This window comes from Carassius gibelio, chromosome A14 (assembly GCF_023724105.1).
Source record: "Carassius gibelio isolate Cgi1373 ecotype wild population from Czech Republic chromosome A14, carGib1.2-hapl.c, whole genome shotgun sequence".
Lineage (NCBI taxonomy): Eukaryota > Metazoa > Chordata > Actinopteri > Cypriniformes > Cyprinidae > Carassius > Carassius gibelio.
In genome coordinates, this window is record NC_068384.1 from 16422745 (window position 1) to 16447112 (window position 24368).

The 24368-nt window shown below is 36.2% G+C and overlaps 3 protein-coding genes and 1 long non-coding RNA gene across 9 annotated transcripts in view; 2 read left to right on the forward strand and 2 right to left on the reverse strand.

The window, feature by feature from the left end:
- Window positions 1-15521, forward strand: part of LOC128027667 (pro-neuregulin-2, membrane-bound isoform-like) — a 62481-nt gene extending 46960 nt beyond the window's left edge. For 2 of the 6 annotated variants that reach the window (XM_052615465.1, XM_052615469.1), the window contains exons 6-11: window positions 3652-3675; window positions 7335-7437; window positions 8641-8782; window positions 11270-11403; window positions 11729-11953; window positions 12926-15521. In XM_052615465.1, coding sequence (XP_052471425.1) covers window positions 3652-3675; window positions 7335-7437; window positions 8641-8782; window positions 11270-11403; window positions 11729-11953; window positions 12926-13571 — 1274 coding nt within the window. In that variant the 3' untranslated portion in view covers window positions 13572-15521. The remainder of the gene's footprint in view (window positions 1-3651; window positions 3676-7334; window positions 7438-8640; window positions 8783-11269; window positions 11404-11728; window positions 11954-12925) is intronic. The other 4 variants (XM_052615464.1, XM_052615470.1, XM_052615466.1 and 1 more) reach the window with 3 other exon arrangements.
- Window positions 11093-11941, reverse strand: LOC128027668 (uncharacterized). The gene is made up of 2 exons (XR_008186784.1): window positions 11682-11941; window positions 11093-11434 (listed from the first exon to the last, which is right to left on the reverse strand). It is a non-coding gene; the product is annotated as an uncharacterized LOC128027668 (long non-coding RNA).
- A 1866-nt stretch (window positions 15522-17387) lies between the features above and the next one.
- LOC128027136 (N-acetyllactosaminide beta-1,3-N-acetylglucosaminyltransferase 2-like) lies at window positions 17388-19533 on the forward strand. Its single transcript, XM_052614439.1, has 2 exons — window positions 17388-17569; window positions 18114-19533. Exon 2 carries the CDS (start codon window positions 18117-18119, stop codon window positions 19482-19484), a length of 1368 nt encoding a protein of 455 aa, XP_052470399.1. The 5' UTR covers window positions 17388-17569; window positions 18114-18116; the 3' UTR covers window positions 19485-19533.
- A 692-nt stretch (window positions 19534-20225) lies between these two features.
- LOC128027111 (probable RNA-binding protein EIF1AD) lies at window positions 20226-22436 on the reverse strand. Its single transcript, XM_052614415.1, has 5 exons — window positions 22259-22436; window positions 21780-21895; window positions 21574-21682; window positions 21309-21417; window positions 20226-20741 (listed from the first exon to the last, which is right to left on the reverse strand). The coding sequence occupies exons 2-5, from the start codon at window positions 21864-21866 to the stop codon at window positions 20477-20479; spliced, it is 570 nt and encodes a 189-aa protein (XP_052470375.1). The 5' UTR covers window positions 21867-21895; window positions 22259-22436; the 3' UTR covers window positions 20226-20476.
- Between the last annotated feature and the right edge of the window lie 1932 nt (window positions 22437-24368).

Here is a 24368-nt window from a genome sequence, read left to right on the forward strand (position 1 = left end):
ATACACTACGGTTCATAAGTTTTTGGTCTGTAAAATGTTTTAATGTATTTGAAATCACATGATCTTTCAGAAATCATTCTAATATGCTGACTTGCTGATCAATAAATATTTTTTTGTGGAAATCACGATACATTTTCTTCAGGAGTTCTTGATTAAAAGAACATTTATGTGATTTTATTTTATTTATTTTTTTTACATTATAAATGTCTCTACTGTCACTTTTGTTACATTTAGTGTGACCTTGCTGACAGAAGTATTTTTATTTTTATATATATATAATATACAGTATATATTTTAATCATACTAATGGGTCTGTGAATGTCATTTGCTGTCATGCCCATATAAAACCATTAAACCTGGTAAATTTCACGTAGTACACAAGATGGAAAGGGACTGTTTATATAAATATTTTTTTATTGAATTTATATATATATATATATAAAATTAAAGTCAATTGTATTTTAAAATGCGCTACTTTGGCTGGCGCGCAGCCTCTCTGTATTCACAACTCTACAGACTTGCTCAAAGTCCCGCCCACGGCGCTATCTGATTGGTTACACCTCACGAGTAATAGCCTATCAGTGTTGCCAGACGTATGATAATTATCGTATTTGTACGAAAATTTTTACCTCTGTACGATGTACAATCAATAATGAAAAATATCCCGTAATGTACAATAATTTCTGAATTTTATGAAAATTTAAATTATGGTAGTTGCAGTCATAGGGCTTCTTTTCTCATACACGAAATCAGCTCATTACAGACACTCTAAATTCCGCCTACACAGGACGAAACAGAGCAAGTGTTAAAAATAATTTGAATATGCTTTAATATGCGCCGCGACGAAGACAGTTGCAGGTTTTGTCAAAATGTTGTTAGTTTAGAATAGATAAATAACTCTTTTGACTCGTGTACGATAATTTTCTTCCAAATACGATAATTTTGAACTTCTGGTACGATACTTTGACATTTCCAATCTGGCAACACTGTAGCCTATCAACACTTGCGAGACGCTTGAAGCCGGGTCCCCTGGGCAGTTGAGTTGCTAACTTGACGACTTTGTTGTTAGATTTAGGGTCTTTTTTCCAAAAACTTTTTGGACATTACTTTTTTTTAGTCTCTGAGACTCTGAGGTCTGGTGCTGCCGCATGAGCGCTAGATCTCTCTTTCCCAGTGCGAGCCTCTCTGTATCTGCTGTGTTCAGCGAGCGCAGAGAGGAACAGAAAACAAAGATATTCTGTTGCTTCTGACTCTATTTTACAAGCAAGTATAGCCGACATCAGTCACAGCACAACCAATGACTTTATCGTATGTGTATTTGATTTCATAAGTCGTGGTGGCCTAACGACGCCTTCACACTGGCAGTTGAAATCCGCTCCGTAATAAACAATACTCCCTCAGTGGACGTCGTACTACACCGCTGAAAAGCTTCGGAAGCGAGTAGAACAAAAATGGCAGAGAGATTAGAACGATTGATATTGTCTGTATCTGAATGTGCATGTCAGGTCAGCTAAATGTGATATAGTGGTATATAGGGCTGCAACAACCCTGCACTCGAGCGAGAGAGACCGAGTGTGTCCGAGAGCGGGGGGCACGCAAGGGGCAAGGAACTCGACCGGAAGTTGAAGTCGGGTGGGCAATTAACTTAATATGGCGTATTGGCGTTACATTTTAAAATACTATACAAAATAATTAATCCGAATACTTACTCCTGCTCACTCGCGACAAAGAACTCCCCGCTCAAGCTCGCTGTCTCTGCAAGATTAACGATGGAAGTTTGCACGCACAGCTACTAGAACATTTACATCTGTCAGACAGGTTGCTGACGTCGTCAAGCTTCGTTTGAGTCTGCGCGTCAGAAACGGAAGAGCTAAAAAACGCTAAAACTGGGCTTCATTTGTCTCAATTGAGTTCCAATGGGGTCGCTGTGTCAATTTCTTTTACTGTCTATGGGGGCACGATATTTAATTATTCACTTGTATTAATTCAATTGTATTAACTGCCCTTATAATGTTAGAAAATCATGAAAATAAAAAATGACATGACAACTTATCGTTATAAATCATTATTTATTTTATTAAAAGTAATGAATTCAGGTTTGTTTATCAGTACCAGAGCAACGCCAGCTTCCGCTGGAATTGTCGGATAGGAACCGTCCGTAGCCTTTCGCAAGAGTTACATTTTTTGAACGCATCCGGATGACCAACGGACATGATTTTTTTCACACCGCAGCATAAATGGCTGCCCACTGCTCTAGGTGTGTGTTCACAGTGTGTGTGTTCATTGCTCTGTGTGTGTGCGCACTTCGGATGGATTAAATGCAGAGCACGAATTCTGAGTATGGGTCACAAGACTTGGCTGAATCTCACTTCACTTTCACTTTCATTAATGTTTGAGAGCTGGTTATTTAATGGACCACGTTTCAGTCATTGTAATATTCGTTCTATTGTCTGACAACAGAAACATTAAAATATAGTAATAAAAACTGTTTTATTGAGAATTAAATTAAATGGCTAAATTAAAATGCAGTATGTGAGCATAGGGAGGCAATAAAATACGACGCACTTATGTCATAAATATGCAAATTAGCACATGGCGTCATATAGTTCATGTTCTCATGATTTATTTTTATGAATTAAAATGTTTCAAACCCCCCCCCCCCTCTTTTTTTTCACAAATCGCACCCTGCATATTTCTGCTTTCAAATCCTCTGTAGTAGTCTAGCATCATAAGTGCTTTACTGCGAGTGTAATTGGTGCTTATTTTGACTGTATGATGAGAACATTTTCACAGATGCTGTTGCTAAAGCTTAACTTGCATTAAACTTGGAATGTCTGCCATTTCTGTCAAGTTCTGGTTGTTAAGTAATATTGACGCTGTTGTTTTGTCTGATCTTTAACAGCGTTCTGAGCCTGAGGCATGATGCATGACCCTTAACCTCCAACCTTTAACCTCTAAAATCACTGCTTTCCAAACAGTGGTAGTTATCTAGATAAGCCCTCAGTATTGCCAGTATCATGCATGCCATAGCTCAAGATGTGTTTATACATCTGCCCATTCGAAGTGGAAGTTTAAAAACATACATGAAAATGTAATATTGTGACTAAACAAAAGCCATCTGTTCTTCATTTTGCAATAACTGTAAATCACTAGATGTATGTCTACATTCATCTGTATTTGAGTCTTTTTTGTTGTTGTTGTTGTTGTTGTACATTGTGCTTTTCTGTTTAATGGTTTTGTTTTTCTATTTTTCTTCTTTTTTCTTAACCTTAAACCAGAAATGAGGTCTAGTAAATATGGCAGTAAGTGTGGCTGTCTATGTCTGCATGCATTTTTGTACGCTTGCTTACATGCGATGAGCAAGAAAGGTGTGTTGTTTGTTTGTTTGTTGCTATTCTTGTTGGTTTGGTTTCTCTCTTATGGGGTATTTGGAGTTGGTCAGTGTGTGTCCACATTGTCTGTCTGCTACTGGAACGTACAGTCACTCACCTCAATGTCTCAAAACCAAAACCAACCAAACAACACCACTGATTGCATTCTAGTGAACCGCATCTATCTGAAAAAGTGGACATTTATTACCTGAAACCTGATTTCTTTTTCTTTTTTTTTTCTTTCTTTTTTTTTTACTATGTCAACTTTCTGCATTGGCAGAGCATCTTGGAATTGAAATCATGGGTATGAAGTTATTATTTGTTTGATTCTTTAGTTCTTAAGTTTCGTGGCATAATTTGATGGCATAGTTTAAGCATAGGTCTTGTCTTGTTCTATTTTCTCTGTCCTATATTTGAACAAGCAAATACATTCCCAGCTTCTGATTTACTTTTTCAGCTCTGACAAAGCGACACTCAGTTTTAGGAATATAGGAATGAAACACATCAGGCAGTTAGATCAATATTTATAGTAAAAAACATATATTTCCCATTCTGTAAACGTATATCATTTAAATTCTAAAATTATATGCCAAGTTATGATATTATTAGAAATGAACAAAATTCATGTAGCAATTCGAAATGTGCTTTTTATCAAAATATATAAAAGCGATAAGTCACTCAAGGCGAGCCATGATTTTACTACAGTCTCCCATGACTTGCTGCTGTACTAAATGATCAAATTCAAACACATTATGAACTTGTTAGAAAAGCAAGATATCTAGAATAGTTTTTAATTCTTCACACTGCAAAAAAAGACATGAATTTTGACATGTTTTCCAGTAAAATACCCAAACATAAATCAAAATTATTTTAAAAGAAAACATTTGAGAAGAAAATTATACCATAATAGGACCGCTTCTCTTTTAAGAGAATATATCTTGAACAAATTAACAAACATTTATCTCATTGGACAATTACTATTTTTAAAATAATTGTATGAAATAATTTATATATAGACTGCATTTGATCAAAAAGTTAAAACACTGATATTGTGAAATATAATTTAAAGGGGTCATATGATGCAATTTCAAGTTTTCATTTCTTTTTGCAGTGTAACAAGCTACTAACAAATAGCAAATACTAAAACACTCTGTTTGGCCTTCTAAAAAAGACAGTATAAGTTATTATAATCTGTAATTATGTCCCCACTGGATGCAACAAATGCCTCATTTATAATGGGTTTTAATGTTTTTGTTTTGTCGCACCGGGCATGTAACATTTCTGTCACACGCTTGTGGCATTTGGCCAATCACAATGTATTGGATAGCTGGCCAATCAGAGCACACCTCACTTTTCAGAAAGATGAGCCTCTTGTAATAAACAGGACATTTCAGAAAGGCGGGGCATAGAGGAGCAACAATAATGTACAGTATGTGTAAAATAATGGGTTTTTTTAACCTTAAACTGCATAAACACATTTTATTACACCAAATACACAAAATAATGCTCTTTTTAGCAACGTCATATGACCCCTTTAAAGTAACTTTTTTGTTTGAATATATTTTTACATTTTATTTATTCCTGTGATGCAAAGCTGTGTAAAAAGTACATTTATATTGTTTTAAGGCAATTTTTTCCTGGAAAACAACACAAGTAGACTGACTAAGAACCACTTTTTTTTCATTTCCATACAACATGTGTCAGGGAGCCGAGTGAGGGGTAAAATGAGTGTTGCCCATCTCTTCTCCTCTCTTCTTGTCTGCAGCACTAGAGTACATTAGCTGTTGGTCTGGGTACATCTCGCTCTCTGTTTTCTCTCTTTCTTTGTGTACTCTGATCTCTGTTTCCTGTAACAAGCATGCAATGCAATATCAGTGTCTGACTCAACCGCCCCCCTCCCTCCCCCCTGCGTTTCTCTTTTATTATACACTCATCCCCCTACTGTTTGGCCCTCAATTCTCTTCTCTCCTTCCTCACGTCCGTTTTTTCGTTCCCTACTTTCATTTTCTGTATGCTTCCTCTGTTGCTGCCCACGTTCAGCACCCCAGAGGATGTTTCGAATATTCTCGTTTTAAAAATCAGACCCAGATATAAAAATATGTGTTCAAGGCATCTGTATATAAGGTCTTCATAAAACCTGCTCATCAAAGCCTTGGTTTGCTGTTTGCCAAACCCTCCAATCAGTTTTAAAGTCAACGTGAAATGGCGTTAAACCTTTTTAATTTGTACTCAGATATTTCAGAGTGAAACCAGAAATTAAATGTGAACTTGAAAAGATTATTAATGAAATAATTAAAAATAAATATATTTATTTAAATACAGTATGTGTGTGTGTGTGTGTGTGTAATTAAAAACATTATATATATATATATATATATATATATATATATATATATATATATATATATATATATATATTACTTCACAATAATGCACACTGATGAATCATTCGCAACAAGACCAAGAATGTGCATTAAGAAAGTTAATGGGTTAGCTTTGATTTCATGTTGATTTTAAAACACATTTAGTTGCAATAATGCATATCTCAAAACTGTTTGTGAAGTTTAATCGGGTTTTATGAACAACCCTCTCCAAAGAGCACTTATAATGCAGTTTGTCTTTTAACTCTATTTTAACAGCATGCTTTACGCAAGACTTATAAGCTCAGACTGCTCAGACGTCATAGGATTTTATATATAGAATAATGCATGTAATGGGCTTTCAGAGGGGCAGAGGTTTCATTTTATAAACACTTCTAGCCAAAGAATTTGAGTTTCCAGTGTTGCACAGGATGGTTTCGGTCCTGAATGTAGCCAAAAGTTCTCCCACTATTTCAGCATAATGCGCTTTATGTGAAACTCTGGCAAACAAAGAGAGCACCACAGCTGTCCCCTTCCCATGCTGCCGAGCACCCGATACCAGCAAGCTGAAATGTGTTTTTAGAATGACCTCTTATGCACCCCAGTGCCCATTAAAAATAAACGTTTTTAGATTTAAAGAGAGAATTCACCCCAAAAAATGACAATCCTGTCATCATTTAATTACCCTTAAGTCATTCTAAACATGTTTGAATTTCTTTTACACTCTTTGGGTAGATGGAGATATAAATTTATTGCATATATAATATCCCCTTGGTGGAATTTGTATTCATGATAATACTATGTGATGGTATTATATTATATGTAGTAACCATATGTCAACAGTACATTTTATTTATTAATGCAAATTTATTAAAACAACATGTATGCAAAAAAACATCCTGTTTGTTTGTTTGTTTGTTTTAATTAAATGCATGCCTATCTTTTATATTTACTTATCATATTACAATATATTTCATATATGTAAGTTTAATATATTTACATATGTTACATTTGCATATATGGCTCCAAGCTGCTTTCTTCCATTCAGTGGAAGTGAATGGAGACTGGGGCTGTCAAGTGTTTTTTTAAAAAGCACCACGAAAGCATCATAAAAGTTGTTCATATGTCTTGAGTACTATTTTCCAAGTGACCTGAAGTCAAACAATAACTTCAGATATCATTATTCACTGAAAATCTTGCTTGACAGCCCCAGGCTCAGTTCATTTTCATTATATTGAACTTATAGCTTGGACTTCAAAAAACATCTCCTTTTTCATTCCACTAAAGAAATAAAAAGCATTCAGGTTTGCAGCAACATGTGGGTTAGTAAATAATGACAGAATATTCATTTTGGGTGTACTAAATCAGATTAAAAGTGATAAATATGACTGTTACTGACATGAAATGTAGACTGAAGTTAGAAAGTGTTTTAGGCTGAATGAGTTAATTTGACATGGTTCAAAGGCTGCCACTGATGCAGTGGTTGTGTGTTTTGTATGTATGTGTGTCTTTGTGTTCAATGGTTGTCGTGTACATGTGTGTTTGTCTCTGTGTGTGCGTCTGTGTATATGTGTGTGCTTGTCCATGGCTGTCGTTCATTCAGAGGCTGAGGAGCTATACCAAAAACGTGTGCTGACGATAACGGGCATCTGCGTGGCACTGCTGGTGGTTGGCATCGTGTGTGTAGTGGCATACTGCAAAACCAAGTAAGCCCCAGGAACTCTATTGATCGCCAGAAATAACTGTGCACATTCACACATTAAATTAAAAAGCATTCAAAAAACAACAACAAAAAACACTTGCACCCTTTGGCTGGTATAAGCAAAGTTTGTTTGTGAGGAAATTTATATCACTATATCATTATATAACTCTTCTGATTATAAAGTTTGAGTTCAGTATAATTATTATTTTTTTATTATTTTATTTATTATTTCAAATACAGTTGGTATAGAAAAGAATCAGGTGTAGCTAATCACCTTCTCAATGGCACACAAAGCCGTTTGACTTTCAACTGTGATTAGCTTTGATCATTGTGATCAGCTCAGCATGAAAAGAGCTTTCCTGGAGCATCAGACGTTTAGCCAGCGGTCCATGGACGTTACATCTGAAGCTGAAACTATGGAGGTGGTAATATCTTGTTATGGGGGTGTTTCTCTACAGCAGGGACTGGAGCACCTCAGGATAGAGGGAAAAATGGATGGGACAAAATACTGTCAAATTATTGAGGAAAATATGCTGCCCTCTGCCATAAAGTTGTCAATGGGAAGAAGGTTTAGCTTCCAACATGACAATGACTCAAAGCACACAGCAGAACTGACCACACAGGGGTTGAAAGAGAAAAAAGTGAATGTCCTTGCATGGCCTAGTCTGAGCCCAGACTTAAACCCCTTTGAAAATCTTTGGAATGACTTGAAGACTGCAGTCCACACACACTCGCCATCAAATTTAACTGAACTTGAGCAGTTATGCAAAGAAGAGTGGGCAAATATTGCAACGTCTAGATGTGCAAAGTTAGAGACAAATCCCAACAGACTAAAGGCTGTTACTGACACAAGGGGGTGATCCTTTTTACAACTCTGTGATTGCTGTTTGTTTATTTATTTATTTTCAGAAATGTTGGTGTCTTATCTTTCACTGGGATGTTATAAGTTGCATTGATTAAATACAGCTGTATAAAACAAAAACTGGCCAACTTCATGTCCGAAGCAACAAAAATGTAATTATTTTAAAGAGAGCTGATTATTTTCTATACCCACTGTAAAAGCTGTACTTTTGAACTTTTCCGTTTATCAAAGAATCTATACCCTATATAGTTTATTTTATATGTAGGTTTCACTATTAATCAGCAGGATCTGTAGATACTTGGTCATTTCTTGGAGTATTTGCTGTCATGGTATAAATCAGATCAGATCTTTCTTCAGGAAACAAAGGAAGAAGATGCATAACCACCTGCACCAGAACATGTGTGCTGAGCATCCGAACCGCATGCTGGCCAACGGACCCAACCATCCCGGCCCCGGCCCTAGCCCTGAGGAAATCCCCATGGTGGATGTGAGTTTACATGCCTCTCATTTCCTGTATGCTAATATATCTTTTGCTTGAAGGTGTGATAAAGTACAAGGTAACTAATTGTTCATAGGCAGATTGCCTTAATTAGCATTTAATGTTGCTTTGGTGTAGACCAGGGGTTTCAAACTCAGTTCCTAGGGCCAGAACCCTGCAGAGGTTTTTTTTTCCAACTCTGCTCCAGCACCCATACCATGTAGTTTTCAAATAAGCCTAAAGGGAAGTGTTTAATTAGGGTTGAATCTTAACTCTGCAGGGCTCTGGCCCTCCAGTAATTGAGTTTGACACCCCTGGTATAGACCATAGATTTTAGTTTGAGTAGATTTAGGCCCTGTCCACACAAACGTGGTTATTTTAAAAACTTTTTCTGCACAGTTTGATTGTCGTCCACACGCAAATGCAGTGCCAGGTCACTGAAACCGAACATTTTTGAAAACGCCTGCCAGGGTGAAGATTTTCAAAAACTCCAGTTGCTGTGTTTTTGCAGTGTCATTTACAAAAACAAACGTATGATCGAAAATTGGCCATATGGTTGTTTCAACGCAAAACTTTATCAAATTATCAATGTGGACGTGAACGATGGCTACGATCAAATCTCACGTGTGGTCTCAGATCATGTACGCAAGTTTTTGAATTACCTTAACTTTCATGCAGCATAGTAAATATGGTGAAGAATTGTAAGACGTCAGCATTTTGTTGGTTTTTATTTTCCTGACTGCCAAACGAAACTCCTTAGTTGATTGTTAACCAGTAAGATTAGAATGTCTTGGATGTCATGTTTTTGTTTTATATGTCCTTAATATGGCAGCAGCGAAACAGCAGCGAAAACCACAGACCATGAGGATTCAACAACTTTTTTTTCTGTGAAAAGAGAAAAACAGAAATTAAGTAAATAAAATTAAAATAAATAGGATAACACAAAATATATAAAAGGATATAATATAATGAAAAAATTAACAAAAGGAAAAAAACAAGGCAACAAGTAGGTATAGGCTACGTTTTTGTGACACTTAACAAATGTTACAAATATGGCAGAAATGGAAACATTTGGATTCTTGTGGTATGAGACAGGCTCGTGAGCCCATGCCATTTCAGTTTTGCTTGACATTTGTATGCTGTTATAATTAATGCCACTATAGCCTAATTTGGGTTTTATTTTATAGTTTAATATATAATTCTATAACTACGTATTTTTCATTCTTCTAGAATAGGGTGAAGGGAACTAAATAAGCTGTTTATATTTACAAGTATTTTACAAGGTTAACGGCTGTTTTTGGAGTAAGATCAATTTCTCTTTCATGAGATAACTTCCTCTTTGTGGTCAGGTTTCGTTTCTCCATGTTGTAAACTCTAGGGACGAGGCTTCTATGGGTGTTTTAGGGGTGTGATATTCAAAAGACGATTGTTTTCTGCCGCCACATTTATCAACGTGCGATCATTCACACATTGAGATTGGTGGCATACGAATGTTTCGTGAATCACACGTAAACTCTATCGTAAGTTGACTTGTGAGCACGAATCTGTGTTGTTTCTATGTTCAATTGATAAATGAGGCCAATTGTGTAGACAGCGAAACCGGTGTTTTTGGCCTGTGTGACATAGGAGCCAGCGCTGTTATCTCCCATTACCTGAAACTTTTTCAGGCTTCTGATTGTTCAACATGGCTTTACGGCTGAGATTATATCACCACCTGTTGGTCTGGCATGCTCTTGACAGTGCATCATAGCATGCATTTGCATTTTCACGGATGGATGGAGTTTTTTATTTCAAAACGGAAGAAGGAAAAACTGTTTATAAAAATACCCATGTGCACTCCACTGATCTATAATATAGACTCTTAACACTCTTAAAAATAAAGGTGCTTCAAAAGGTTCTTGACAGCAATGCCATAGAAGAACCATTTGTGGTATCACAAAGAACCATTCAGTTAAAGTTTTTTTTTACCTTTTTAGGACCTAAACTTTGCACATTGTGTTTATATTCTGGGTTCATATGCTTGCTTGTACAAAATATACATAATCAATAATGTGTTTACTGAATTTCACCTTTTAATATCTGCATTTTACTACATTACTACTTCATGCAAACTGTGTAAAAACAACTGGCGGTCAGTGGAGCAAAGCTTCATTTTGTTATCCAGATGGGCTTTCCTGACGTCACGTGAAAACTATCTTAACTACCATTTAAACAAAAAGGTTCTTCAAATGCACCGTGAAGCACCTTTATTTTTAAGAGTGTATGTGTGGACATGATCTAAAAGCTCTTAAAGTCCAGTATTTCTGGAAAAGATTCACATTATGTTTCTTCTGAATGTTACTGCAGTTCAGAAGTAAATTGCTAAGTTGTTGATTATATATTTATGATAAACTGTTTCCTGTGGTACATTGATGACTAAGAATTCTTCAAATGTATTCAGGTTAGGACACAAGTGTGAAATCGGCATAATCTCATGCTACTCTATTTTTATTGCAGTATATATCTAAGAATGTCCCAGCAACGGAGCGAGTAGTACGACACGGAACAGAGACATCAGGCAATTTCTCGGGCAGCCGAATGTCGTCACAATCCCACCATACCTCCACAGCTTCTCATGCTTCCAGTCACCGGTACTGACTCTTCTGACCCTGACTGATTCATCTGTCAATACATCCATATATAGATCCTTTACATATATCATCGGTCCATCTGTCTGTTCATTTACTAACCCAACTAGCCAATGTTGCTTATATATATGTGTACTTTGATCAATACATTTTTTACAAAAATATTTGAAATACAAATCTAACATTATACGTTTTTCCGTATAATTACTTTATTAAATCCCTGCTGAATAAAGGTATAAATTATTTCAGGCCAGTCTCTATATATGTAGAATGCTTCTCACATTTCTCACGTTAGTATTCTTCACTTCGTGTTGTTCCTGCCTGTCAGGCCAGAGGAGCGCACATGGAGTATGGAGCAGACGGACAGCATGCACTCTGACTGTCAGTCAGGGGCGCTCTCTTCCTCCGTTGGCACCAGTAAATGCAGCAGCCCGGCGTGTATGGAGGCTCGTGCCCGCCGTGCAGCATACTGTGGTTATCCTGACGCTACACAGTGCCCCCTACAGTATGGAGACTCTTACGATTCCCTGCGGGACTCGCCTCACAGTGACAGGTGAGTGAAAAAGGAAACAACCCAACAGCATAAGAAGACCTTCACAGAAAAAAAGAAACTGTGTATATTTGTTGTCAAATGAAAGCATGCTTACTGTCTTGTTGGTTAAATAAGTTTTTAATCTTTATTTTACCATGATATTTGGTGGAGATTGTAATAAAATTTTTGTGGCAAAATGTTTACTTGAATGCTTTTAATTTATTACGGTTTTCTAGGATTTCTTTTTTATGTATTTTGTGTAATTTATGTCTTTAGATTTAATGTCATTCTAATTGGTTAATTCATAATAAATAATTGATTCAAAAGCCCTATTTGCCAATAAATATTGTATATAAATATATTCATATAAATTATAACATGCAGTAGACATACGCTACCAATCAAAAGTTTGGGGTCGGTAAGATTTATTTTTATTTTTAAAGAAAGTAATACTTTTATTCAGCAAGGATGCATTTAATTGATCAAAAATGACAGTAAATACATTTGTAAGATTTCAATAAATTAAAAAAATATATATATATATTTTGAACATTATAATCATCAAAGAATTCTGAAAAGCACTAAGATTTTTTTCAACATTGATAATAAGAAATACAAAAGATTTCTATTTCAAATTAAAAAAAGCATTTTGGTTTGTTTTTTTTGTTTTTTTTTATTGATTAAAATATCCGGAAAAAAATGTTTTTGCACAAAAAATATTAAGCATTAATAATCAGACATTTTTCTTGAGCAGTAAATCAGCATATTAGAATGATTTCTGAAGGATCATGTGACACTGAAGACTGGAGGAATGATGCTGAATATTCAACACAGGAATAAAATAGATTTTTAAGTATATTAAAATAAATAAAAAAAACTGTTATTTTAAATTGTAATAAAATGTAACAATATAACTGGTTTGTATGGAATAATTTTGATGTTTTGATTAAAATGTCCCACCTCTCACCCCATGTTTTTTCTGCATCTTCGCAGGTATGTGTCTGCTCTGACCACGCCGGCGCGTCTATCTCCTGTGGAGTTTCACTCCTCACTGCCCCCGCAGGTGCCTACCTTTCAGATCACCACGCCAAACGCCAGCCACGCCCTCTCCCTGCCACCCGCCGCCTCGGCCATCGTCATGGCAGCCTACTCGCCCGACGATGACCAGCCCCTCCTCCACCACTACCGCCGATCCCGTAGGCCGTATTACGCGGCGGAGAGCACGGGCTCCCTCCCTTCCAGTCCGTACCGCTTTGTGGATGATGAGGATTATGAGACCACGCAGGAGTACATGTCCTCTCGAGAGCAGCCGAAGAAAAGCAGCAACGGCCGGCGTTGGCGAAGGAGGTCACGGGTCAATGGCCACGTTTCTCAGCGTACACCAGGCCCCAGGGACTATAGCTCTCAAAGCTGCCTGTCGGACAGCGAGTGGGAGGACGATGAGGTTGGCGACCTCGGCCACGGCGAGAGCACGCCGTTTCTCAGTATGCATAACATGAATGCCATTGAACCGGCCACAATCTACCAACCCAATGACACACGGACTTTCAACAACACGGGACGCTCGGCCTCCCGTGGCAATGTGCAGGCCAACAAACTGTCGCAGTCGTGGTCCAGACCGGACAATGCACCCCTTTAAAAAAGAAAGATGAGAGCAAGGATGAACAAACTTGCATAGGCGCGAAAAACAAATGATATGCTATAGACCTGCACCTATGAGAAATATTTTTTATTTTATATAACAGACAGATATTCTAAACAAATGAAATATTTATTTTCATTTCAGCAAAAATTGTCTACTAGCTAGCAGCAAAGACTTTTTTTATAGGGGGAAAACTATTTATATGTAATTCCTTATTTTGATTTACAGCGTTACGAAGAATTATGTGCCAATTTTTTCACAAGTTAGAAATAGAATAATATTGTGGTGCCTTTTGCTGTTTGCCGACGAGGGAGGTTCAGTTGAATTTTTGTAGCCTTTCTTAAAAACAGACTCTTGGGTTTTATAGACACGTCTTCTTGTTTTTTTCTTTGTTCGTTAGTTTCATTTCTTCAGGATCTCCCCATTTTAACTGTGATATTTTTCAGACATCATGCAATATCGAATCACTTCTGTGTAAGGTGTTTGTTTACATGTCTAGGATTCACGCGCACATGTAACCGACGTCAAATCGCATCGGATGCCGATTCGTTCAAGCATCCGAGGGCAGTTTGCATTCAATTTTAGTTTCTACGTTATAAGTTTTCTTTACTCTCAACTGGTTGTTGCATATTGTTTCCATAGAAAACAGAGGTACACAGGAGTTCACAGGGCATGGCGCTGGGTCGCAGTATTGGCCCTGGTTCAGGGTTTTCAAAACGGTGGTCTGTGCATCCAATGAATGTGTTTACACTTCTGTCCGTGTGCGTGAGAGTATCATTGAACCTCAGTGTATACGTACGTGTCTTTGTGCACGTGGTTTAGTGCGTGAACGTGTTTCGTTCATGCGTTCGCGTTGTGTTCGTCTTCAGGTTAGCGTTTCGAGCGTGTGTGCGTGTTGTGAGTTTCGACGTGCGCCTCTGTGTGTATACGTATGCTTGTACTCTTTTTAGGATGTTGGCTTTGTCGAAAGGGAGCTCTATTACGTCGTCAGGTACACGCTAAATGGTTAAACCTGAACCCCTTGTGGTGACACGAGCTCATTGCACTGTAACCTTCCTTCCTAGTGTAGTCATTGGCCTGCGGAGGAACCAATCCAGCCTGATTCTAGCCTACACGGACCTACATCTCTCTCCCACACCTTTCCATTCCTATGCCAGCAGCTTTAAGCCGCACTGTGTCTCAGGACTTTTCATTGAAAACTGCATTGTCCATTAAAACAGATCCATTACTGCCCATCGTGTCTGCATCATTCTGGGAAGACAATGAAGAACGATACGACCAGATGTTTGTGCAAAATGCTCCATGTTTTGTAGTTTTTCCTTTGTTTTTTTCCCTTTTCAGTGGGTTCATTCCCAGTCCGTGCTTTCTCTTTTTGACACATATGTATACAAGTTGGAGACTTGCTTGAAGCAATGTGTGTTCGGCTACTAGACGTGCTACTTTAGATGGATTACAAAGTGTTAACCCCTACTTCCAGAGCCCAACAACCTACAACGACATTTGAGAAGATAAACTCTCCACACACACAATAACACCTTGACCCACATGCAATGTACACACTTACACAAACACAGACACACATGCTCAAGATTCATTTTGTGTGCACACAGTCATTTAAAGCGCCGCTCGTCTTGCTGATTGATTTTCTTCCTGTCTTTCTCTCTGTTTCTTCTGTTCTTCCTCTCTGCCTGTGAAGGCGTCCCTGCCTCTGCATGTTCTAGTGGTTCAGATAGATGAGTGCATGGTAACCGCAGCAACTGAGTCGTATTCACATGGTGAAAGTGTAGTTTTCATTTGACATTCAGCAATAAATCCCCTTTTTTCATGTTCATTCTTGACTTGGAATATGCTAGAAATTTTTGCAAGTTTTCTCAAAAAAATAATACTTGTAAAAAAAAATACAAATGAAATAAAACCACTTGTTCATATGGAAAAAATAAATCTTAATTCCTACCATTTTAAAAAATGAATTCATCAGAATGTATGTCTGTTTTTTGGCATGATGGTGACATGATATATGTTTTCAGGGCACCAGCAGTTTATTCTTTCCTTGACAGAACTTTGACAGAGATGTATCAAGGATGCAGCCATGTTTTCAGTTTTAGTTGGGACTGGAGGTAAAAATCTGACAACTGGACACTTAAAACGTATATTGATCAACAACTAATTTTAATATCAGACAGTATGCATCCTCTGTCTCTATGGTGATTACAGGTTTGGATAATATCATTAGTCACTTTTTCCTTGATTTTTAGAAATTAAAGTGCTTGAAAAGTTCTCAATCTGAAAAAAAAGCATTTATTGAAACTAATTAGAAAAAAATTTGACATCAGGTGAATGCACTGAACACATGCAAAAAGTACACTTTCGTAAATGTATAGGTAATAAGCATGGGTAACGCTTTACAATAAGGTCACATAAGGAAAAATTAGTGCATTAACAAAAAATAACTCAATGAGCAATATGTTTGTTACAGTATTAATATATTACATTTTCATTACCTAAACTTTAAATAAATAAATTTAAATAAACTTTAATTTGAATAAATGTATTAATAAATGCTTTAGAAGGATTTTTCATTGTTAGTTAATCTTAACTAATGCAGTTAACTAGTGGTAACTAATATGACCTTATGACCAAGAAAAAGAAAGAAAGAAAAGAAGTTCATATCTGCATCCATTATTTCTTAATTTGATTTTTGTTTTTTGTTTTATTATTATTTTTTAAACGCAGTGTAATTTTTTTTCATCATATAAAGCATGAAATATTTTTCCAATATAGTAGGTATAGTATTTTTCTTAATAATAGCACTATTTTTTATGTCGTAAAACAAAGATTATTGAAGTACATTTTACAAGAAAAACAATAATTTCTATTTCACTATTTAACATTTAATTCAATGTTGCTGTTTCTTTGTAACTAATTTTGAAAATTTCTAGCAATTTCAGATTTTTTTTTTCTTCTTTTTTTCAGTGTACTTTCAGTAGTAAGATTACTTGATTAACTGTTAAAAACCATATAATGAAGCAAGACAGAAACATAAGGTTCTGTTCCCCTACTGAACCAGCTCGACGCGTCTGACCAATACTCTGTCGAGGGTTAGTTCTTCTAGTGGTGATAGAACACATTCATCAACAAGCAGCCTGAAGACAATACGTTTGTGGGCGAGCTGCCTGCATGGGGAGAAGATGAGAGCAATTTAAACAGAAGGTCTGGTGAGCTCACATTAATATCATCATCACAATGATGAAATACTTGATTATAATCTATTCTAGATTCTAATAAACATCAGTGATGCTGATATTGCTTTGTAATGCAGAAATCAACTGACCTTACTTGCTGAAGGGAGTAACTTGTTATCTGTGGGGCTTTCAAATGGCTTTGTAGTACACTGACAACTCACCATACTTGTCAAACAGGTCTAAGTGAATGAAACTACAAAAAAATAAAATAAAATGATTGTGTGTTTTTGTATACTGATAATAAATAGGGGACAACAGGGCTCGGTGTCACAAGTGGAGGTTGTTATAGGCCTAGTACTTCAAAAATATTCTTAGGTCAAAAGATAGGTTTGATATTTATTTTACCGGTTTTAATAATTTACCTTTATTTAACCAGTAAAATGACTCACTGAGTTTAAATAATCTATACATATTATCTATATAATATTCACTAGAGTAAAAAAGTGTGACAACTAGCCCCGATCTCCTCTGTGTTGCGTCACAGGTGAGTATATCGTGGGCGGGGCCTCGAGCGCTCACACCTGAATTTCACAACCGATGTTATTTGACGTTATCCACAGTGCAAGAGCGACAAGGGGAAAGCGAGTTTACTTTAAAACAGTTTATTATTATTATTATTATTATTATTATTTTGTAAATAAGACGTTTCCACATATTCCATGTAACATGTTTGTCTTTTAGCTTGCGCATACATTTTGAGAATTATGTGAATGACTCGAAATTCATCATAAACTACATCACCAGGAAAACGTGGTAAGTTTAAAGCGATTTTAGTAGTTTAGTAATAGCAGTTTTCTTTTCATTTCGTTGTTGGAACAATAAAATAATGATAAAGATAAAAAAAATAATCATCTAAACACTTATCAGCTCAACCTTTCTGAGTAGCACAAGTGAGAAACTGTAGTCTCAGTTTACGAGTTGGTTCGTTAAAGTTTTGAATGAAAAGTTTTTGGTTTGATTTATTTTCAATTTAAACTAAAATAAAAATAATAATAAAGTTATAGAAGTATTTAAGTAGTATGCAGGTTACTCTATTTTATGGTAAATAATTTTATATCAAGTCTTATGTAAATAAGATGCTTATGTATATATAATATAATATGGACTTACAAAAATATTCCCTTACAAAAACGTACTATTCCATTTTAGTGGAGACTAGGGTTACGATGGGGAATTTGTAAAGATTTTTGCTGATGTCTGAATAATCTGCAATGCCTGCGTTGACATATATAGAAGAAAAAAACATATTTACATAAAATACTGATCTGTTTAACATTCTTAATCTTTCTTTCCTCAGTTTATGGCTTCCTGTCTGTGTCGATACCGCCGGCAGATCTTGTTCTTCTGTTCGCCGTGCATATTGCTGCTCCCAGTCTACATATATGTCTCAATTTCTTTGTCCTATGTCATGAAACATGGGGCACCTGGTGCACATGTTGTTCATTCTGTGCTGCCGACACACTTCACTGCCAGCGGTCTCAAACACTCCAGAGATCTGGCTCCTCATCCTGTCAAACCCTTCTGGAGAAACGAGCCAGATAGTAGCGCTCTGTGGAACATCATCCAGTTCAAGACGGATCTCCAGTATAACCCTATCCTAAAGCCTCATCTGGCTGCAAAAACATCCAGTGGTTCTTTCAACACAGAAACATCCAGAAGGACTGGGGTTGAATGTTCTCCAAATTATGAGATTAACAATATAATGCATGATTATGCTAATCTACCCATCCAGATGAAGAATTTTGTGACCACTATGCACTGTCGAGACTATCCGCTGCTCATAGATCCTTTAGATGTTTGTGATGCTCAAGCAAAGAAAACGGCACCGTTATTGCTCATGGCCATCAAAACTCAGACTGCAAACTTTGATAACAGGGAAGCCATACGAGAAACTTGGGGGCGTTCAGGAAGATTAAAAACCAGAGGTGGACGGCAAAGGCTCGTTCGCAGGGTCTTCCTTCTGGGGAGGTCCAAAGACTTGCAAATTGAAGAGAAATTGCATTTGGAGAGTGAAAAGTATGGTGATATCATCCAGTGGGACTTTATGGACACCTTCTTCAACCTCACCCTGAAGGATGTGCTGTTCTGGGACTGGTTTGCAAGACGCTGCCCACATGCCCATTTCATTTTTAAGGGTGATGATGATGTATTTGTGAGGACACCTGCTGTCCTGGACTATCTTCTAGCTGAAGCAGCAAACCAAAGCTTCTCAAATGGATCCAGGCAGGCAAATAAAATGGAGACGTTTGTTGTGGGGGACGTGATAAGCAATGCCGCACCTATACGCTCTAATGGAACGAAGTACTACATCCCAGAGAGTTTCTATAAAGGGCTGTACCCTTCATACCCTGGTGGAGGAGGGATGCTTTACTCTGGTTCTCTGGCACATAGGCTTTTAGAGGTGTCACAGAGGGTTCATCTGTTCCCCATTGATGACGTCTACCTGGGTATGTGTCTTCAGAGACTGGGAGTTTACCCTGTCCACCACCCTGCCTTCCTCACCTTTGACTTCCCCAAAGATGAGCCCAAGGAACCCTGTGCGAATCACACCATCCTGCTGGTGCACAAGCGAAGCCCAGCTGAGATGTTCCATCTTTGGACTGAAACGTCGACACCCAGCACTGAATGCAGAAATGCAACGCTGAGAGTCAAACCTAGGCCTGTCTGAGAACCACAGACTCATTTTTTTTTTTTTTAAGCAAGCTCTCATTCTTCCTGAACACAAACTGATGTTATGCATTTCGAGGTATATTGTATAAATTTAAGTTTGGAATATTTTTTACTTTTGTATGTTGATGCAATAACTGCCTAAAATTTTATAAACAGGGTTTCTGCAGGTTTTATGATGGTAAATTTAAGACCTCATTTTAAGACCAAGCAAAGAAATTTAAGGAATTAATTGAAAGGTCAATATGTTTTCAAAATCCAAGTCTAGGGAGTTGTATTAGCGACATATGAACATTTAAAAATACAACTTTCAACTCTGCTCCCAAAAACTAGAGCATAATAATGATAACTTTTATTGTACGTATAAATGTCTAAAAATCAAAATCTCATCTAAAGTCTTTTTTGAGGCATAATCACATTTAAAAGACATTTGATTTGTCAGAAAAAAAGACAATGTTTTGATATATTTGCATTGTTTAAAAAAAATAAAATAAAGACAACTGAGAAAGATAATTTTTTTGTAGGTGAATGCCCCTATATGATTTTAAGACTTTGTTTCAGTTTATGAACTTTTTAAGGGCTTCATTTGCGGAAGGGTGAATTAAGACTTTTTAAGACCCACAGAAACTCTGATAAAGATAATAAAAATCATTTCATGCTGACTTTGTCTATGATTTTACTTCTGACTTCAGTGTGTTACTGTAAATGAGTGTCGAATTAGCGCAAACTTGTGGGAAAAACGTCAAGTGTACAAAACAAAGTTTATTACAACACCCTATTTACAAGAATTATAATATACAATGTTTCTTTTAATGAAACAAAATGAGTAAGAGATTTGAAACAAATTAAACTTAGGCAGAAACTTCTGAAAGCCATCACAGAGAAATCAATGCAATGATAGCTCAGTCTCAGGCACCAGTGTAGTTTGTCCAGGTTTTTAAGCGTCATAGAAAACTGTTTTTGGTCATGCTGTGGTGGGAGCATCTTCCAGTGTCATGCAGTTTTTAATGCTCTTCCTTCATCATCATCTTCCTCCTTTTCATCCCCATCATTGTCACCCTCCTCATCTTCATCAGTCTCTTCCTCACTCTCGCTGTAGAGAACAGTGGCACGATTGGTGTTTACAAACAGATCACTGTCGTCATCCTCAGAGTCGCTGTCACCCTCTCCTTCCTCCTCCGTTTTTCTTTCACTTCTTTCTTTCGGTTTTTCCCCGTTCCTCTCACTGGATGCGCCATCCTCCTGGAATCCTTCTGGCCTGTGTGAAGTGTAAAAATATGCTTTACTGTTAACACATTTCAGCTTTGTTTTCCTGATCACATGATAACAGGTTTTAGTAAATAAGACCTTCAAAAATACTTAATTTCTGCTATTCCATCTATGCATGCTTATATTATCAGCTGCATTTTATTGCATTTAACATTGTGTTTTCCCACTTTTCTAGAAACTGCCGTGGCTACAACATTTTTGTTATTGAAAACCTTTTACTGTTGAGTAATACATATCACATCAGGACTAAGTTCAAAGAGACCTCTTATCCGAAAAATGAAAATGTTGTAATTTACTCACTCTCCAAATTATATTTTAATAGTGTAAAATTTTAAAGAATGTAAACATTTTTGGTTCCCATTGACTTCCACAGTATTTTTTATTTTCCATACTATGGAAGTCTATGGGGACCATCAACTGTTTGGCAACAAATACGTTTTAAAATATCTTCTTTTGTGTTCAAAAGAAGAAAGAAATTCATACAGGTTTGGAACAACTTGAGGGTATCATAATATTCCATTTAAATAAAATATATAAAAAAAAACAATGGCCTTACCAGACACCAATTTTTCTCAGGTACTGAATATGGTCCCTGTAAAGTATGAAACTTATTTCTCCTTTCACCTTCCCTCCTTCTTTAATGGGATCAACAATGACAAAGTCTCCTAACAAACATAAAAGACCATGAAAACATTTAAGTGTCTTTAATGTATTTTATACATGTTATATATATATATATATATATATATATATATATATATATATATATATATATATATATATATATATTTATATATATATGAAAGGTTAAACAAACTCACCTCGTTTGATCCAGATGTTCTTGCGGTATTTAGGAGGCATACTGACGAGGAAGCGCTCGCCGCTGCCAGTCACCGCTTCATGCAAGTTATTGCCATTACTTCCTAAGACCTGTGATGTGAAGGAGGCATATAATTATTAGTAGCTTGGTATAATGTGAATAATGAGTTCTCATAGCCTTAGAGGTCCCAAAATCTGGTGAATGTACCCTCATGATATGCTGGTCTTCAGTGGGTGCCACACAGTCCTCGAGAACTTCTTTGACTACGTGCTTACGTTTGGTTGCCTTTGACATGATGGATATAAAACTGGCGATTCTGTCACCTGGATAAAGAAAATATTTTGTTTTAGTTAAGAGTGGAGCATGCGGACTACAAAAAATAAAGCCGCTCTCAGGGAAACACAGTTAACGTTAGCTTTAAAATGCAAAACTGTACACATCGTGGCACCTTGCTAAAACACACATAACTGGAAACCCGAGGCGTGTATATCATAATCATTATAAATCCTATAATGTAGTATATTCAGATAAGCAAGTCATCTGACATGATTACGCTATTAGACTTTTAAAAATTTAAAGCATGGCACATAAACGTGGCCTTCATGCTATGTTGGTCTGGACAAATAAAACCCTTCGACGTCTAAATTTATTTAAACTGTAAAAGCTCATTTTTCATAGTCACCTACCTATAAACCGTATATGAAACTAGTTGTACTCTGAGTTGATTTACTAATAGCATGGAGATGAATTACTGGCGTTAACTCGAGTCTTCTTTACAGAAGTGTGGACTGTGAAGCGAAACGCGAGAGACGCAGCGGGTTTTGAAGATTACAAAATAAAAGCCACAATAACACAGGTGAGGGTGAGCGCGATTTGTGTATGAAGGCCTGTTTAATGTATAAATTATTTGTTAAATCATTTATTTAATAATAATAATAATAATAATATATATATTTTATAGAGTACTATTTTGCAGACCTTTAATTTTGAAATGTTTATCACGGTTCACATTAATAAACATCCACAGCGAGCCAGGTTGATAAAACACTTTAAAATATTTGATGAGACAACCAGATAGACATTAAAATAAAGATGTGGAGATTAAATCTGGCACGGAGAGACGAACAGCTCATCAGTAAGAGACTCCTGCAGAGTGTGGATGAGGAAGAGGAGGAGGATGAAGACTCCGAGGAGAGACTGGCTCCACCCCTCTGTCACCTGAAGAAATGCTCAAGGGTCCGTTTGCATAAACTTAGCCTCTATTTTAAGGATGTGTTTTAAGATTTTGACCAACTAGCAGTTATCAAAGGGCTAATCTGTCTTATTTTAGGGTTCAGGTTAGACTAATTTATGATTTACTGTAACTGAATAAAAAATAAAAAATATGGCCAGTCTTAAAGAAAATTGGATGACTAACTTGTGAGACTAGTCTACAACTTTTATGCAACCATCCCCAGGTTTATTTCTGTACTGTTTTTATTATTTACTGCACTTCATCATCTTTTTTCTTCTCATTTGTTTTAAATTAATATATTTTTAATTAAATTGTTTTATTGTTATTTTTATTTCTTAATCATCTTTTATGATTATTTTATGATTTTTTGCAATCCTTTTTTACTTAAGCACTTTGAATTACCATTGGGTATGAAATGCACTATATAAATTAACTTGCATTGTGTTATTTTAGGAGGTCTACAAATTATATTTTATTGTGTTTATGTTTGGGTAAAAAAAATAAAAACATATTTCATCCCCAAATTTAACAGGAGAATATGTACATTCCAAGATTATTTTAGGAATATTATTTTTTTATTATTGTTTTATTTTAGTATTATTTTTTGCATTGTGCTTCATAATTGAACAATTTCATGACAGAAAATGTCACATTTGCGCATTTTTCATTGACATTGAACATATTTATAGTCCTTATTAATTATCTTATAGTAAATATAATATACTTATATACTATTTACTTCTATTTAATATTTATCTATTTTTATTGCATATATTTACTTATTTTAAATTCTAATAATATTTATGTTTTTGTATTTTAATTAAAAAAAATGCAGAGCATAAGACGCTTTTTTCAAAAATATAAAACGAAGATAAGATACTGCATTTACTAATGAAGTGCCTGTGTTTTTCTTCAGATCAATGTTATACGCATGTTGATCGGAACAGCTCAGCTCTCATAATGGGGTGCTGTCTGCATGAGCTGTCTCACTCCACTCACCCAGGTCAGGTCTGTCTGTGTGTCGGCCCGTACCTCCTCACGTACCTTTCCAATCAGAGCACCAACCTTACAGTCAGTGGGGTGTCACTTTGAAGTCAGTGTCAGAGGCATGCAATCGATCAGTCCTACATGACAGGGCCGTCGCCAGAACAAACCAAATGGGGGGGCATTTAATTTTCATAGGGGGGCACACTTTTTTTTAATGATCTGAGACAGAACATAACATAAACCCATATTAGGCTATAACTATAATAGGCCACAATAGTCTTGTTTTGTTCAATTATTCAAATAAAATACTTCACCGTTTGATCTCAACGTCTCTGTTTATTGTTTCTTAACATTTCCCAAACCGCCAAAAATTTATTCTGAGATCACATGCAACGAGCAGCTCAGCTGCGCAAAGGAATTGTGTATAAACAATACAATACTGTATGCTTAACTAAATGAATTGCATGATTTATATATACATATACATATACTTACACACAAACTGCATATTGTAATTTGAATTAATAAAACTACTAACACAAAAATAACATATTGAAAGGTCTGCTGCTGGAGAC

Excerpts from the sequence above, each read along its gene's own strand:
- LOC128027136 (XM_052614439.1), top strand. The coding sequence starts at position 18,117 with ATGGCTTCCTGTCTGTGTCGATACCGCCGGCAGATCTTGTTCTTCTGT.
- LOC128027111 (XM_052614415.1), bottom strand. The coding sequence starts at position 21,866 with ATGTCAAAGGCAACCAAACGTAAGCACGTAGTCAAAGAAGTTCTCGAG. Across the intron at positions 21,683-21,779 it reads AAGACCAGCATATCATGAGG|GTCTTAGGAAGTAATGGCAA; the intron begins GTACATTCACCA and ends TTCACATCACAG. Across the intron at positions 21,418-21,573 it reads GAACATCTGGATCAAACGAG|GAGACTTTGTCATTGTTGAT; the intron begins GTGAGTTTGTTT and ends TATGTTTGTTAG.